We start from the raw sequence: 13716 nt of genomic DNA, 5'->3' as shown, positions 1-13716 counted from the left end.
AGATAACTTTGAACCACTATACAGGTGTAGCCCATGGCAGGTCAGTGTCCAAGAAGGTCCCATAGTAATGGGAACAGGGACTGTCCCTGACATGAACTGATTGGCCTGCTCTTTGATCACCTCCTCCTGAGGGGGAAGCAGCCTTACCAGGCCACAGAGGAAGCCAATGCAGCCACTCCTGATAAGACCTGATAGACTAGGATCAGAAGGAAGGAAAAGAAGACCTCCCCTATCAGTGGACTTGGGGAGGGGCTTGTGTGGAGAAGGGGGAGGGAGGGAAACAGTGGGAGGAGAGAAAGGAGGAAGCTACACATAGAATAAAAAAATGAATAAAATGTAATAAATAAAAATAAAAATAAATAAATTTTAAAAAATTAACAATTACATGTTTTCAGGAAAAAAATCTTATTGCTGATGATACAAAAATATTCTCATAAAACATAATATCCAAGTTTGTCCCTCCTTGCACTAGGCCCAGTGAATTTAGTTCATTTTCCATGGGCTTGAATCACTGTACCAAGGAGCTTGTTTTGCACTAAGATACTTATGTTGGTCAATGGATACCCTATAGATCCAAACTGGCATCTACTAAAGGTTCTCATCTTCTGTAGGACTTCATTCACCATGGATTACTGGTTCTCATTTTAATTTGTTTGTTTGTTTGGTTTCGTTTGGTCTGTTTGTTTGTTAATTTGAAGCTCATATCCACAATTATCCTGATACATCGACATTGTCCCCAGACCACTGACATCTAAAGAATAGTCATCCTACCAATCCGGATTGACCTCAAGGAACAGAACACAGAAAACTGTTTTCATCATTCTATTAACTTTTCTCTGCATTCCTCTGTCCTATAATTTAATCAAGCAGACTTTAACAGGTAAAAGTAAACAAGGAATGTCCATTTCCTTCTGATAGTTGGTGTTTTATTTATGTTCAAAGTTATTTTCACTACACAAAACAGTTCTTGTTTTGTTTTGTTTTTCAAAATGTCTTTAAACTTAGGACATCCAAATTATTTCTATCCACTTCTATGCCAGTTGTGGTGACATTCTGGTCAATAAATAGACCACAGGGAGGGATTCAAGGAGGATGAGAAAGGGAAGGAGGAAGGAAAGAGGAAGGAGAGACAAAGAAAGAGAGAGAGAACACAAAGTATGGTCCTAGCACATGCTGTTCACAAACTGGCACATGCCGTGTTACTCAAACATTATAACAATGCAAAACTCATTTCTCACCTCAAATAAAATAAGACATTTCTGAGGCAAATATGAGTGACCATGACCTTGGATTATGATCTCAGACTTCCTCTAAATTCTATATTTGAATGTAGAAATGCTTTTGTGGGATTTTGTTGCTGTTGTTACTGTTAATGAATAAAAGAAATTCAAAGCATTTTTTCAGACATACCAGTGGAAAGCTCAGTCTGACAGTTGCAGTAGATTTTAAATTTTGGATAATGTATGAAAAAGGTAATAGTAGGTTTTAATAAGTAATGAAACTGAATACATTTGCTTTTTGTTTGTTTGTTTATTTCAAATTTTCTAATCTATTTTTTATTCGAAACAACAAAATATAAACATGGCTTTAAAAGAGGTATTTTAAAAGCCTTACAGCTTCAGTGATGGTATGAAGATGTTCAAATGATCAATAAAGATTAAAATTTCAAAGGTGTTTGCATTCATGAAGGAAGACTAAGGTCAATACTTATAATTGTTGAAATCACTTCAAATGCTAAATCTCGTGGATATCACCTTCAAGACTGTAAGTGTGGTTTCTTTCTTTGTTTCTTTCTTTCTCTCTCTCTCTCTCTCTCTCTCTCTCTCTCTCTCTCTCTCTCTCTCTCTCTCTGCTACATTTGTCTGTGTAGCCTTGGCTATCCAGGACTCACTTTTGTAGACTACGCTGGCTTCAAACTCACAGAGATCTGCCTGTTTCAGTTTCCCTGAGTGCTGGGATTACAGGCATTTGCCACCAAGCCATGCTAAGTGATTTCTTTCTTTAGCGTTGGCATTTCAAAACCTATTTCATGGATTTGTTTCTGCAAAGGGCTCTGGGTCTTGTCTCAGAGGGAAGCAGTAGTTTTGGATCATAGTGCTGGAGAGACTGCGAGAGGCCTCTTTCTGATGTCCTGTGATAAAGAGAAATGAGACAGCTCCTTCAGAACAGAAAAACTTGCTACAAAAAGACCAGATGGTGCCCCCTAGATCTCCTGCCTGGGATTTCATAACTACATTCTACTGTCTGTTGATTTTCTTCCACAAACTGATGTCATCTAGTCTGAATGAAACAATGAACATTTATTCAACATATAAAACATGATGTTTGTTATGTTAATTTCCAGATTTTTAAAACTTATTACAATTTATTCACTTTGTATCCCAGCTTTAGCCCTGTGCCTTCTCCCCTCCTAATTCTCCCCTCCTTCCCTCTTCTCCTCCCATGCCCCTTCTCAGTCCGCTGATAGGGGAGGTCCTCCTCCCCTTTCATCTGACCCTTGTCTATCAGATCTTTTCTGGATTGACTGCATTGTCTTCCTCAACAGAACCAAAAAATCAGGGCCCAGGGGTCTTTTCTGAGACTGATACTACAACCAAGGACCATGCATGGAGATAACCTAGAACCCCTGCTAAGATGTAGCCCATGGCAGCTCAGTCTCCAAGTGGGTTCCCTAGTAAAGGGAACAGGGGCTGTCCCTGACATGAACTCAGTGGTGGACTCTTTGATCACCTTCCCCTGAGAGGGTAAGGTAGCCTTATCAGGCCACAGAGGAAGACAATTTTCCAGATTTTTTTTAATGCACATTTTAAAAATTTTCAATTTTACAAAATTTTGAGGGAGCACTATTGAAGGATTGTAAAAACTAATGATTTTCATTAAGATTTTTCACTTTCACAAAGCTGGAACTCTCTATTGAAAAGTATATATGTGCTAAATTATGCCAATTTGTTTATTAAAACCCCATCATTAATATTGATAATATATTAAAGATTTAAACATGTAAACTCATGATGACCTACTTTTTGAGCATGATAAAGAGAACTAACCTAAGAAAATGTTATTAAATTATTGTACATGAGAGTAAATAATTGATAAGAACAAATGAAGATTTTATAAGGACCCCCCAAAAAAAACAAAACAAAACAAAAAAAAACCAACAACAAGATAAAGTAATGAAAAAGGTCATCCTAAAACTTAACTGCGCTTGAAATCATTATAATAAAAGTGAGGATGTGGTTTTATAAGGGCTCTGTGTAAAGACTGGTTAAATCCTGTTGACTAATGCTTTGTTTTTCAGTTACTTATAAGTTTTCTCTCTTTGCAAATGACATTTTGCTTGCCTTTAGGCTTGAATCACCAACCAGATCCTTGATAATGGAGGCTCCACGTGGGGTCCAGGTGAGCGCTGCTGCAGGTGACTTCAAGGCTGCCTGCAGGAAGGAACTGCACTTGCAGTCCACAGAAGGGGAGGTGAGTCTCCCTGCAGGGTTGACCCTCAACCGCTGAAGGTGCAAATTTGCATATCTCATGCATCTGGCTCCCTGAGACACAAGGTTCTTCTGCTTCACGAGAAACACCATGCTTTGGAAATCTTGGTACCTCTAAAATACAGTATTCAACAAACTCCTTTTACTTTCCACTGAAAAGTACTCATTCCAAAGACAGATTTAAATAGACCTTCAAATTCTTGTTGCTTCAATATTAGCTTTAAACGTCAGCATGAAAAGAGTCCTTTTTACTTGTCTCTTTGGATCTTCAGAAACGTTCTTCCAAAAATTAATCAGCTTGTACTAAGTTATAGTCAGAGAGAAAGAAGGATTTTGGATACACTGCTGTTGCCCAATGGGATCACTATAGATAACAGTAATAATGTGGGCATTTCAGAAGGCTTGAAGACAAAAATTGGGAAGTTTCATCGTAAAAAAGTAAGAGTTCTCTAAGTAGCTAAGTGTTGCTAACCTAATTTAAATATTACACAGTGCACATATATGTGGAAAATTGCATAGCATCCACTAATTTGAAATTTTATGCTTTTATATATCTGATTAAAAATTAATTTAAAAGCAAGGAAATATTTTTCCCAAAGGACTTTGATGTTGGTTGGTTTGTTTCTCTGTCCTACATGAACTATACCAAAAAAAAAAAATCATCATCACTTATTTAAAACATAAGTCCCTATCCTTAGATCCTAAATTACTTCACATCACCGGATTTTGTATTCAGGCACTCAAAGTAATAATTGAAATGAAGAAGAATGAATTTGTCCAGACAATCTGAGGCTACACTATGGACAAGCACTGTCATTTTAGACACAATGCCACAAGGAACTGCACATTTAGCACTAAAGGAAAGGAATCCTAACTGTAAATGAAGAGTTTAATGATATGACCATTTCCACAGTGCAATAACACACAAGAGCAAAAGTGCTGGAATGTTACGGAGGGAGACTTTGAATTCCGAAAATTGATTAACATTTTCAGGGGGACAAACTGTACTGACTTCAGCAGGTACAAATGAAACAAATGGATTCTTGTTAGAGAGAAGATGGGGAGCACTGAGTTCAAAGCTCTGGGGAGTGATTCTAGTCACTGGATTGTGTTTCAGAGCAGATGGATTGTGTGGCTTTATGGGGCAATACAGAACAGACAAACCAATTTCAGAACTTGGAAAACGAACAGCATCATAGTAACTGCCCTGGCAGAAGACAGAGAGGTGGGCAAGCCCATCCGTGCTGCAACCTGGGGAGGCTGGGGGATGCGGTGTTGGCGTCAGTCTCTAGTTTTTCTAACTTCCTGCCTTATGTTTCTATCTCAATGAAAGAAACAGCGCTTTCTCTTCCCGGCAGCCCCTGTGACTGGATTTATTGATGAAACTGGCCCCTCTTTCACAAGTGAAGCTGTTTCCCAAGCATATAGTTAATCTATAGAATCTAGACGTGTGTGGAACAAATATCCCACAGGAAGGGAGTGAAATATAAAACGGCTCTGAGACTTGTACTTTGCCTCATGGAAAGTGAATATATGAGCAGGGTAAGGTGGGGCTGACGATGTTAGGGAAATAGGGCAGGCCATGCAAGATGTGCAGCCTGGGGGAAGATCCCAGTTTTCATTTGAAAGAAGAGGCGAACTACAAGAGAACTTTCATCACGAGGAGTGACATGGTTCGGTTTGCATATCTTGAAAGTTCACCCTGGCAATAGAACGAACTGAGAAGGAGAGAATAAAACAGATGTGGACTGGAGCCAAGCTGCTGACAGAAGTACTGTTAAGAAATTTCTAAGGCAAGGAAAGAGTGCTTTGAGGACTCGCTCAACTCCTTTCAACTTTGGGTTGTCTATGCACTCGGGTTCTGTGATTACGAATAAGTGAAGGGCCAGTGGGATAGCTTAATGGGTTAAGGCACAAGCTGTCAAATCTGGTGACCTGAATTCAATCCCCAGGACTAGAGATGGAAAGAGAAAAGCTACTGTAGCTAGTGTCCTGCACTCAAGTACAATGGTTCACACACACACACACACACACACACACACACACTGACACACACACACATACAGAGGGATACACCCACAGACATACACACAAACACAGATACACACACAAATAAAGAAGCAGAATAATAGAAATTTTTAGATAAGTGAAGTAACTCCCCAAATTAAAAGGTTAAGCAAATTAGTTGCTGAAACCAGCTGACGTTTAATAGATAATTCAAGCATGACCTGTTGGTCATGATTTCCTAGGTCACCTGATCCTTAGGCTGCGAGCCTTTCCTGAGTGTTTTAGAAATGGTTTAACTCATTCTTTCACAAATGTTAAAAAGAGAGAGAGAGACAGACAGATAATGGAGAGCGTTATTAATCACCCCTCTTCAGTAGGGCCATCCCAACTGGTATTCTTCTTATTCTATATAGTCTTCAGACTAAGGATCTACATGGGAAGCCTCTAGCACAGCCACTCACTTTCTGTGCGTGTTGTTGTTACTGCTGCTGTTTTTAATGAACTGGCTCCTTGAGGTGATTATTCAATACTACATTTCCTGTAGGGGGCTTGCTCTCAGAACCCCATCACTCAGACTGGAAGACAGCAGCAGAGACTTTGGACGGCAAGCAGGCTTGTAATCTGTTCAAAACATCTTGAGCAGCAAAAGTCTGTGCTGCCCAACCGTGCTGCAAAGCTCTGAGGGAGGTACCAAGCTGAAGTGAATTGAGATTTTCTTTTTTTTTTTTTTTCTTTTCTTCCCAGATTTTTCTAAATGCAGATACAATCCGGCTGGGAAATCTACCAATCGGTTCCTTCTCTTCTTCACCAAGCCCCTCAAATTCTCGACAGACAGTGTATGAACTGTGTGTCTGCCCCAATGGCAAACTCTACCTTTCTCCAGCTGGGGTAGGCTCCACCTGTCAGTCCAGTAGCAGCATTTGCTTGTGGAGCTGAAGCGACTGATTTCTCCTCACACCAGAAAAGCCTTTTGTTCCCGTCCGTCTGCTTCACGGTTTTGCTCGGTTTCCCCTGCGATCAGTCCAGAGCTTCTTCAGATGGACCACAGAGCAAACTGTTCCAGGATCAGCAGGGACTGGCCTCCACCTTTCCTGATTCACCATGCTCAACACAGTGTGACTGACTCAGCCGTGGGAAAAACCTCTTCAGCAGGAAACCTGGATCGTGACCTTTGCTCGAAAGGGAGAATAATTTAGGTGCCTTTGCTACGTGGAGTGAAGCACACAGTTTTAGATTTTTGCAGAACCTGGCTACGAACTGCGCACGAACACATTACCCGGTTAAATTCCCAAATCCAATGGCGATATGAAACACTTAACCCCTTCAGAAGACTAATTCTGCTGTCTGAAAGCACAATTTTCCATTCATCTTTTTTGGACGTAAACTTTTATTCCCAGAATTTTAAAATTTTGAAGCATTATGTAATGCTTGCTTTACTAAAAAAAAAAGAAAAATTAAATTCAATACATGATTTTTAACTAAATGAAACGACGAGACAGAATCTTTCCCTGAGTTTTTTGTTTCTTTCAATTCAATATGTTGGTACTCTTTGTCTATTAAGTCTGGAATTTTGTACATTAGATAATTTTGAAAGCTCTCAGCAATATAATATTTTAAAAATTAACAAAAATGCCATTATGCGGTCATTGGTCAGATCGGGATGGCCTTACATAGTATTTATGTGGCTACTGCATGTGACACGTTTACTTTTAACAAAACATCTGAATACAGGACAGGAGGGAGGGATGTACGGATGATGTGGAATCCATCAGTCATTTCCTTAGAAAAAACCCACATGGTGTCCCTTACTTTCGGGTGTTTTAACAACACCCTTTGGTTTGCTCCATTTACATTAAACTTGATTTTAACTGCAAAAGTTAAACCACCTTTTAATTAAATGCTAATGTTATGCATAATGCTGAGAACGAATTCACTTTCCACAGGGACATCATCTTCAAGCTTAGTGCCCATCTTTTAATTTGAGGTTAATGTTTAAGGAGGATAGAAATTAAATTATAAATTCCAGAAAAGAAAATGGTAAGAAGGCAAATGTTCAGAAGTTGGACATATGCTTTCTCGGTTGAGGACTCTAGTCACACTCCTATTCGACTATTAGCGTTTAGCTGTTTTTATTAGACTGTTAAGCTATAGTTCGCCATGAACCACAGCTCTGTCCATGCTCCACTGTCCAATATTATAAGTGAGTTCCTAATAAATAACTCTGGGGTATCATAGATTTGTTCATCACAGCACTCTTAAACTCAAATTTTCGAAACCGACACAATACAAGAATGCAAACTTGTATTGTAGATTTCCTAGTTTTAGAAGGTGATTTGATGACTCTAAGGTAAGTCCTTAATTTCTCCCATCATTCTCTTCTTGTACCGTTGCGTACCATTAACAGGTGTGTGGAAGTTGCATTTCAGGGCTCAGTGGCGGCAGAATCTTTGAAATTCTGTTCTGTACAGCTGAGAGTGAAGGAAAAGATTGAAACATGTTTAAGTAATTTGGTTAGTAAAAATGAAAAAAATTTGGATAAGTCAACGGGCACAGTGAGCTGTTTGGCCAGAGCAATCTCATTTGTATTTCAGCATATCCAGTAACAGGCAAAACTTCATATGACTGAGCGCATTCCACAGTGTGCAGAAGGTGAGGCAGTTCACTTTGAACATTTTAGAAGTCGTATCGGACTTGTGCTTTGGGGTTATTATAAAACATATGAATCAATATCAAAATAAAAGTAGAGATACATCATTTCTTGAAAAGTCATAACAGAGAGCCGAATACATTTCTAGCAAAAATTACTATAGAAAGTTTGCACATTAGTCTTTGCAAACTAGATACACAGCATATAACACAAGAAATCTGAGAGTCGTGGGTGCTGATCACTGTGTTATGTTGAAGAAGATGCTCTGCATTAATTTGGGACAGACCAATGCTTTAACCATGCTAAATTAAGACAATTAGAGAATTTTCTAATCAAAGGGTGTTAATCCTTGTGGTTTGTAATTCTCCCTGTTTCTAAAGTCTTTCGCTAATCAGTTAAGCTGAGTTGGGCTATCTGAGAATGTCTCCAGGCTTCAGTTTACCAAGAACACTTCACAGACTTTACAATAAAACTACCAAACATCCTCTGAAGGCTTCCTCTAGCACTAGCATGTTCTAAGAACATATATTTCACAAGGTAAAAGTGAACACTCAAAATGTATATGCATAGCACAAGATGCCAAGGAAAAGGGTCATGAGTCTGAGGCCAGCGTGGTCTACAGAAGGAGACCCAGGACAGCCAGGACTATCTAGAGAGACCCTGTTTTAAGAAAGCAAAAATAAATCGGAAAACAAAAACAAAAGAAATTAAGAGGAAGGCTGGCAGACTTTTCAACTCAAAGATATTCTGAAAAGTACAGGCAGATTTAGAATGGGAAGATGTTCAACTATAAAAGAGAGAATGGTGTAGATGACTTCCTGATACAATACTAAAATGAATGACTTGAACTGATTGATTGTTTCAGGTTCATCAAGTGCAGTAATCTCAAAGCTTAAGCTTCTGTTACAGGCTTAGAAGATGTACCTTATGGTCTCTGATTTCCTACTAAAGAATCATTGTATCTTTAATGATAAGAAGGTCCAGGAACTGAAGAATATATTTATCCATTGCTTTCCAACTGTAAGTTTTGCTGATCAGAATGAATACACACACACACACACACACACACACACACACACCCTGCACCTTATTTAAATAATGCAAAATCTATCTTCTCTAAATCACACTGGAAAGATAGTACTTTTAGATATGCCACAATAGACTCTACTCAGCTGTGATGATTTTCATAGCTTCATGTTTGAGTTTAGATCCAATGGGCAAGACAGGAAATGGATGAATTAGAGTAGGAAAATTGCTGTTAGGATCCAGAAATGAATGAACTTAGATACATTTTTAAGTTCAGTTTCTCTAGGGCTAAAAAGATATATAAAGAGCATTGTTTTAAGTTTATAGTACTTCAATAGTGAAATTTTTAAAATATAAAAACAATTCAAACACACTAAAAAACAAAGTGGACCTTGCCAGGTATCTCCAATACCTGACACTGGGCTTACTTAATTTTTATTCTCTTAAATTTTAACTGTCTTAATTTTTATTATGCATCATAATTTTTAAACCAGGGAAGATAATTATTTCTCTACTTTTAGAAAATAACAATATTCAGTTACAGCACAATTTGGAAATCTTAGACTTTAGTGCCCCAAATTTTTATCTGTAGGAATTCTGAATTAGGTTCCTTGTTATTTATAATGGTTTAAATTCTCTTTAGAAATATTGAATCATTTTGGCTGCAGTATAGATCTCTATGAGGAAGGTATACTAAGCTAGAGCATTCTCTTTGGTCATGTTCATCTCTTAATTTTACTGATTCTTTTATGAAGGCTTTTAATGATCTTCACTAAGTCCATCAACCTCTGCCCTTCTGGAATTTGTCATTATCTGCTCCTTAAAGAGATGTTCATGAGTGTCAAACGAATGAACAAACAAACAAACAAAAGCTCTCAGTATCCTCAGTATCCTATTCTTTTTCTTCATATTCCTGGTTTTGCTCTTACCAATTGAACAACATTTCCCTTTGAGGAAATCATGTTTGATTCATGTGTTAATTAAAAGAAGAATGTTTGTGGCTATTATTTAAAATACTGTTTAAGACTTAAAAATAACATCTGCCGAATGTAAGCATCCTGCTTACTGTCTTATTATTGACTTTCATCAAACAACAACAACAAAAAAAAACATACACACACACACACACACACACACAGGTATTTGAAAAAAAAATGTGTTTTGTTTAACATGGACAAGTACTGAAATTTTTATGCCCAACAAAGTTCCTTAAAATTCTACCACTCAATTCAGCAGTGCCTCATTTCCCAAACACACCATTGGTACAGTAATACCTTCAATGGATTTCATCATTACAAACGTAGTATCTCTTTGTAAGGAAGCTATAGCTAGAAAAATATCTGATGTTGTTAGCATTATAGTTTATAGCCTCCAATGTCAATATCACATTAAATTATAATTGAGACTATCTAATGGTCTAATTCTCTAAATACAACACCATCACCAAACTCATTTTTGAGTTTTATGTATTTGAGGTATTTGTTACCTCATCTGCATGTAGCTTTGGTCTAATTAGAATTGCTCATGTGACCCTTCTAAGACATTCAGTAAGTTATTTGCTACATAAATTAGCATATATTATGGTAATGATTACTGCAGAATGTCATTATCAAAAAGGAAAACATCACATTTATCCCCAATTATAAATTAATGAATGATCTCATTCCACACTTCTGTAGATATTGCTTTAAACTGTAATCTAGTAGTCACTGAAATGTCAAAGACCAAAGACCAGGATTTCTATTATATTTAACTCTAGACCACTATTGCTTCTACTAATTTATTCAATAAATAGGGGTTATAGTGATGACACAGGAAGTAAACACGCTTCTGGCAGGAATCTGAGCTACAGCCATTAGTTACCGCTTTAGTTGTAGAAAGAACACTTTAGAGTGTGCTCTGCATATTTTTTATACACATGAAATGAATGCCTCAGTATTCTAAAAACCAGGATATAAAGATGACATCCAAAGTGGTCTCAGGATGGAATAACTTAGTTGGATTTAAAATTTCATTGCTTGCCAAAAAAAAAAAAAAAAAAAATCTCTGGAAAATAGGATTAATCTGAAATACTTCTAGAACTAGAGGGCTATTTTTTAAGTGCTAATTGACATGGGTCAGTCTCTAGGATCATAACAACAAGTGTGAAAGGATGTGAGGTACAATGAACTATGATTCTTTCTGGGTTTCTAGTCTTAATATTTCATTTGTTTCAATATTTATAAATAAAAGCCAAACAGGGTTAAAGATGTGCAAGGATATTTACTAACAATGGAGACACACTATTTGGAGTTTATTTTATTTTTTTTTAATTTATGCAGTTCTTTAAATCAGGTCCACTATTCATTTACTTTGTTTTGTAACTTTAATGTAAATGTTTTCTTGTATATATAGATATATGAAAAATGGAACTATTTTCTTACACATACTATGCAATACGTTTGTATAATTGCAAAATTACCAAAATTACAAAAGCTGTGCTTTTGTACTCTATCTTGCTTTATGTAAAAAAAAAAAAAACAACCTTTTTCTATTTAAAAGGACTCCTTCCTATGAACTGTAGATAACATACCTATTCAAAAATCAGTCTGTTGTATCTTTTTGTTTAGTTTGGGTGGGGTCTATTTATTTTAGGTGAAAACACAGCAAAATTTTGGCATTTGAAATTCTTTTCTCAAAAATGAGTCCTTATGAAGCATGCAATGAGCCCATATCATTTAAGATCTCTCTTGTAATTCTTGTATTTTTGTCCTGATTTCGGTGCTACTGTGTAACCATGATTAAATGTGATAGTCAAACAAAGAGGATCAGAACTCAGGTGCTATCATTTCATTTATCTTCCTGAAAGAAAAAAAAAACCTTTTGGGGAATATTAGCCTTGAATAGAGACCTTTCCAATAGCATGTTGTCTGATAAATATCACTTCTATGAATATATGTGCTTTGAAAAATTGAGATTAATATATACGTTGATAAAAGTTCTCTTAAACCCATACACAGAGAAAGTAAGAATCTAAAAATGATTTAAAAATAAGATGAATTCACTTACCAGGAAATTAACAAATATTTTATCTGTTGTGAAATCCTGCTGGTATGTACTTGGTATAAAATTAGATAAGTCTGTTGTGTGTACAAAAACCTGTATGTTCATATGCCTATTTTGTGCTAGGTCAATACTCCACGGTAAATTTGAACACCATATCGGCTAATCAGTATTCTTTTTTAGGTTTCATTTCTGCTTTCTTCTGCTATATTCAGGAAAGAACTGGTCCCGTTTGAAAAAAAATGACAGGAATGTTGTTATTACGTAACCATATGAACGGTCCATTTCTGTGATCCTCTGAGAGGGGCATTGTTCTCTTTATCAACTCGAAAATCATCAGTAGCCACTGAAGGTGTCTTTTTGGAAAACAATGATAACCTTCTTTATTTCTCGTCCAATTACTTTTATAAACTAGTCCAGATATTTAAAACAAAAATAGAACATTTACACCCAGCCACCTCTTTCAAATGTTAGTTCTAAGTAGAACGCAAAAGTGGGTTCAGTTGGAGCATCGTATATTCCTTGACCATACTTAATCTTCGAAAATAATTTGAATGTTCCCAAAGGTTTTTCGCCTATTATTTCTTTGAGATCCTCAGGCAATTTGCCAGAAATACATCGTAATACAGTGACGTCCAACCGGAAGGCTACACGCTTTCCTTGCTGAGAGAGAGGTTTCAAAAGGTGGGTGGTACAGACAGACAGAAAGGGAGAGCAAGATGATCAGTTTTCTCGATATTCACACTATTGCTTATGAGACCAGATGTACGATTTTTTTTTTTTTTTTTTTTTACACAACAACTATCTGGCTCCAGCTGGTTTATCTTATGATTCAGTTCAGCTGTAAGCACTAACTGTCGGGAGCCCAGACCACACACAGGAAGAGCTTAACCATACAACATCTTCCTCCCAAATGCACGACTCAGATTACCCACAACTTCTGTCTGAAAGAGCTACAAATGAGAAATTCCCTTGATCTTTCCTTACATTCAATTATTTGCTAGGGCGGCTCAGGAATTCAGCCCACTTCAACTGCTGCTCATTTGCTGCAAATGATATTGTAAGGTTACAAATCAACAAGTCAATGAAGAGGCACTGAAGGTGAATTCTGAAGGGCCCCAAAGTGTAGAGTTTGGAATGGGCGTGTTTCCTTATGCATCCTCACAAATGGCTAAACCTCAGACTTCGGAACCTTTTTAAAAGTTTCATCGAGTTGGCGTGATCACATTTTAATTTCATCTTCCTCCTGTTTCTACAGAGAATGAGTTGTGGGGCTGGAACTTCTAATTTAATCCTTAGGTCTGTCCTTAGAGTGACAATTCCCTATCCATAGCCATCTAGAATTTACGTCATTAGATTGAAGATGCTTCCTTGCTCAGATCACAAATGCCATAGGATTCCTTTGGCTGTCAGGAGCCGGATCAAAAACCAAACAGTACTACTCATAAGTGTTTGCAATACTTTTTTTTCTGAGGACTTTAAGTGCTGTGTACTAGTAATTGGAGA

The 13716-nt window shown here is 37.2% G+C and overlaps 1 protein-coding gene across 1 annotated transcript in view; it reads left to right on the top strand.

Moving 5' to 3' along the window:
• Positions 1–12659, top strand: part of Sgcz (sarcoglycan zeta) — a 1178138-nt gene extending 1165479 nt beyond the window's left edge. The window contains exons 7-8 of the mRNA XM_060381620.1: positions 3348–3471; positions 6240–12659. Of these exons, the coding sequence (XP_060237603.1) occupies positions 3348–3471; positions 6240–6431 (316 nt within the window). The 3' untranslated portion in view covers positions 6432–12659. The remainder of the gene's footprint in view (positions 1–3347; positions 3472–6239) is intronic.
• Positions 12660–13716: the final 1057 nt, after the last annotated feature.

Source organism: Meriones unguiculatus, chromosome 4, assembly GCF_030254825.1.
Source record: "Meriones unguiculatus strain TT.TT164.6M chromosome 4, Bangor_MerUng_6.1, whole genome shotgun sequence".
In the NCBI taxonomy this organism is placed as follows: Eukaryota; Metazoa; Chordata; class Mammalia; order Rodentia; family Muridae; genus Meriones; species Meriones unguiculatus.
This window is presented reverse-complemented; position numbering and strand designations above follow the sequence as displayed.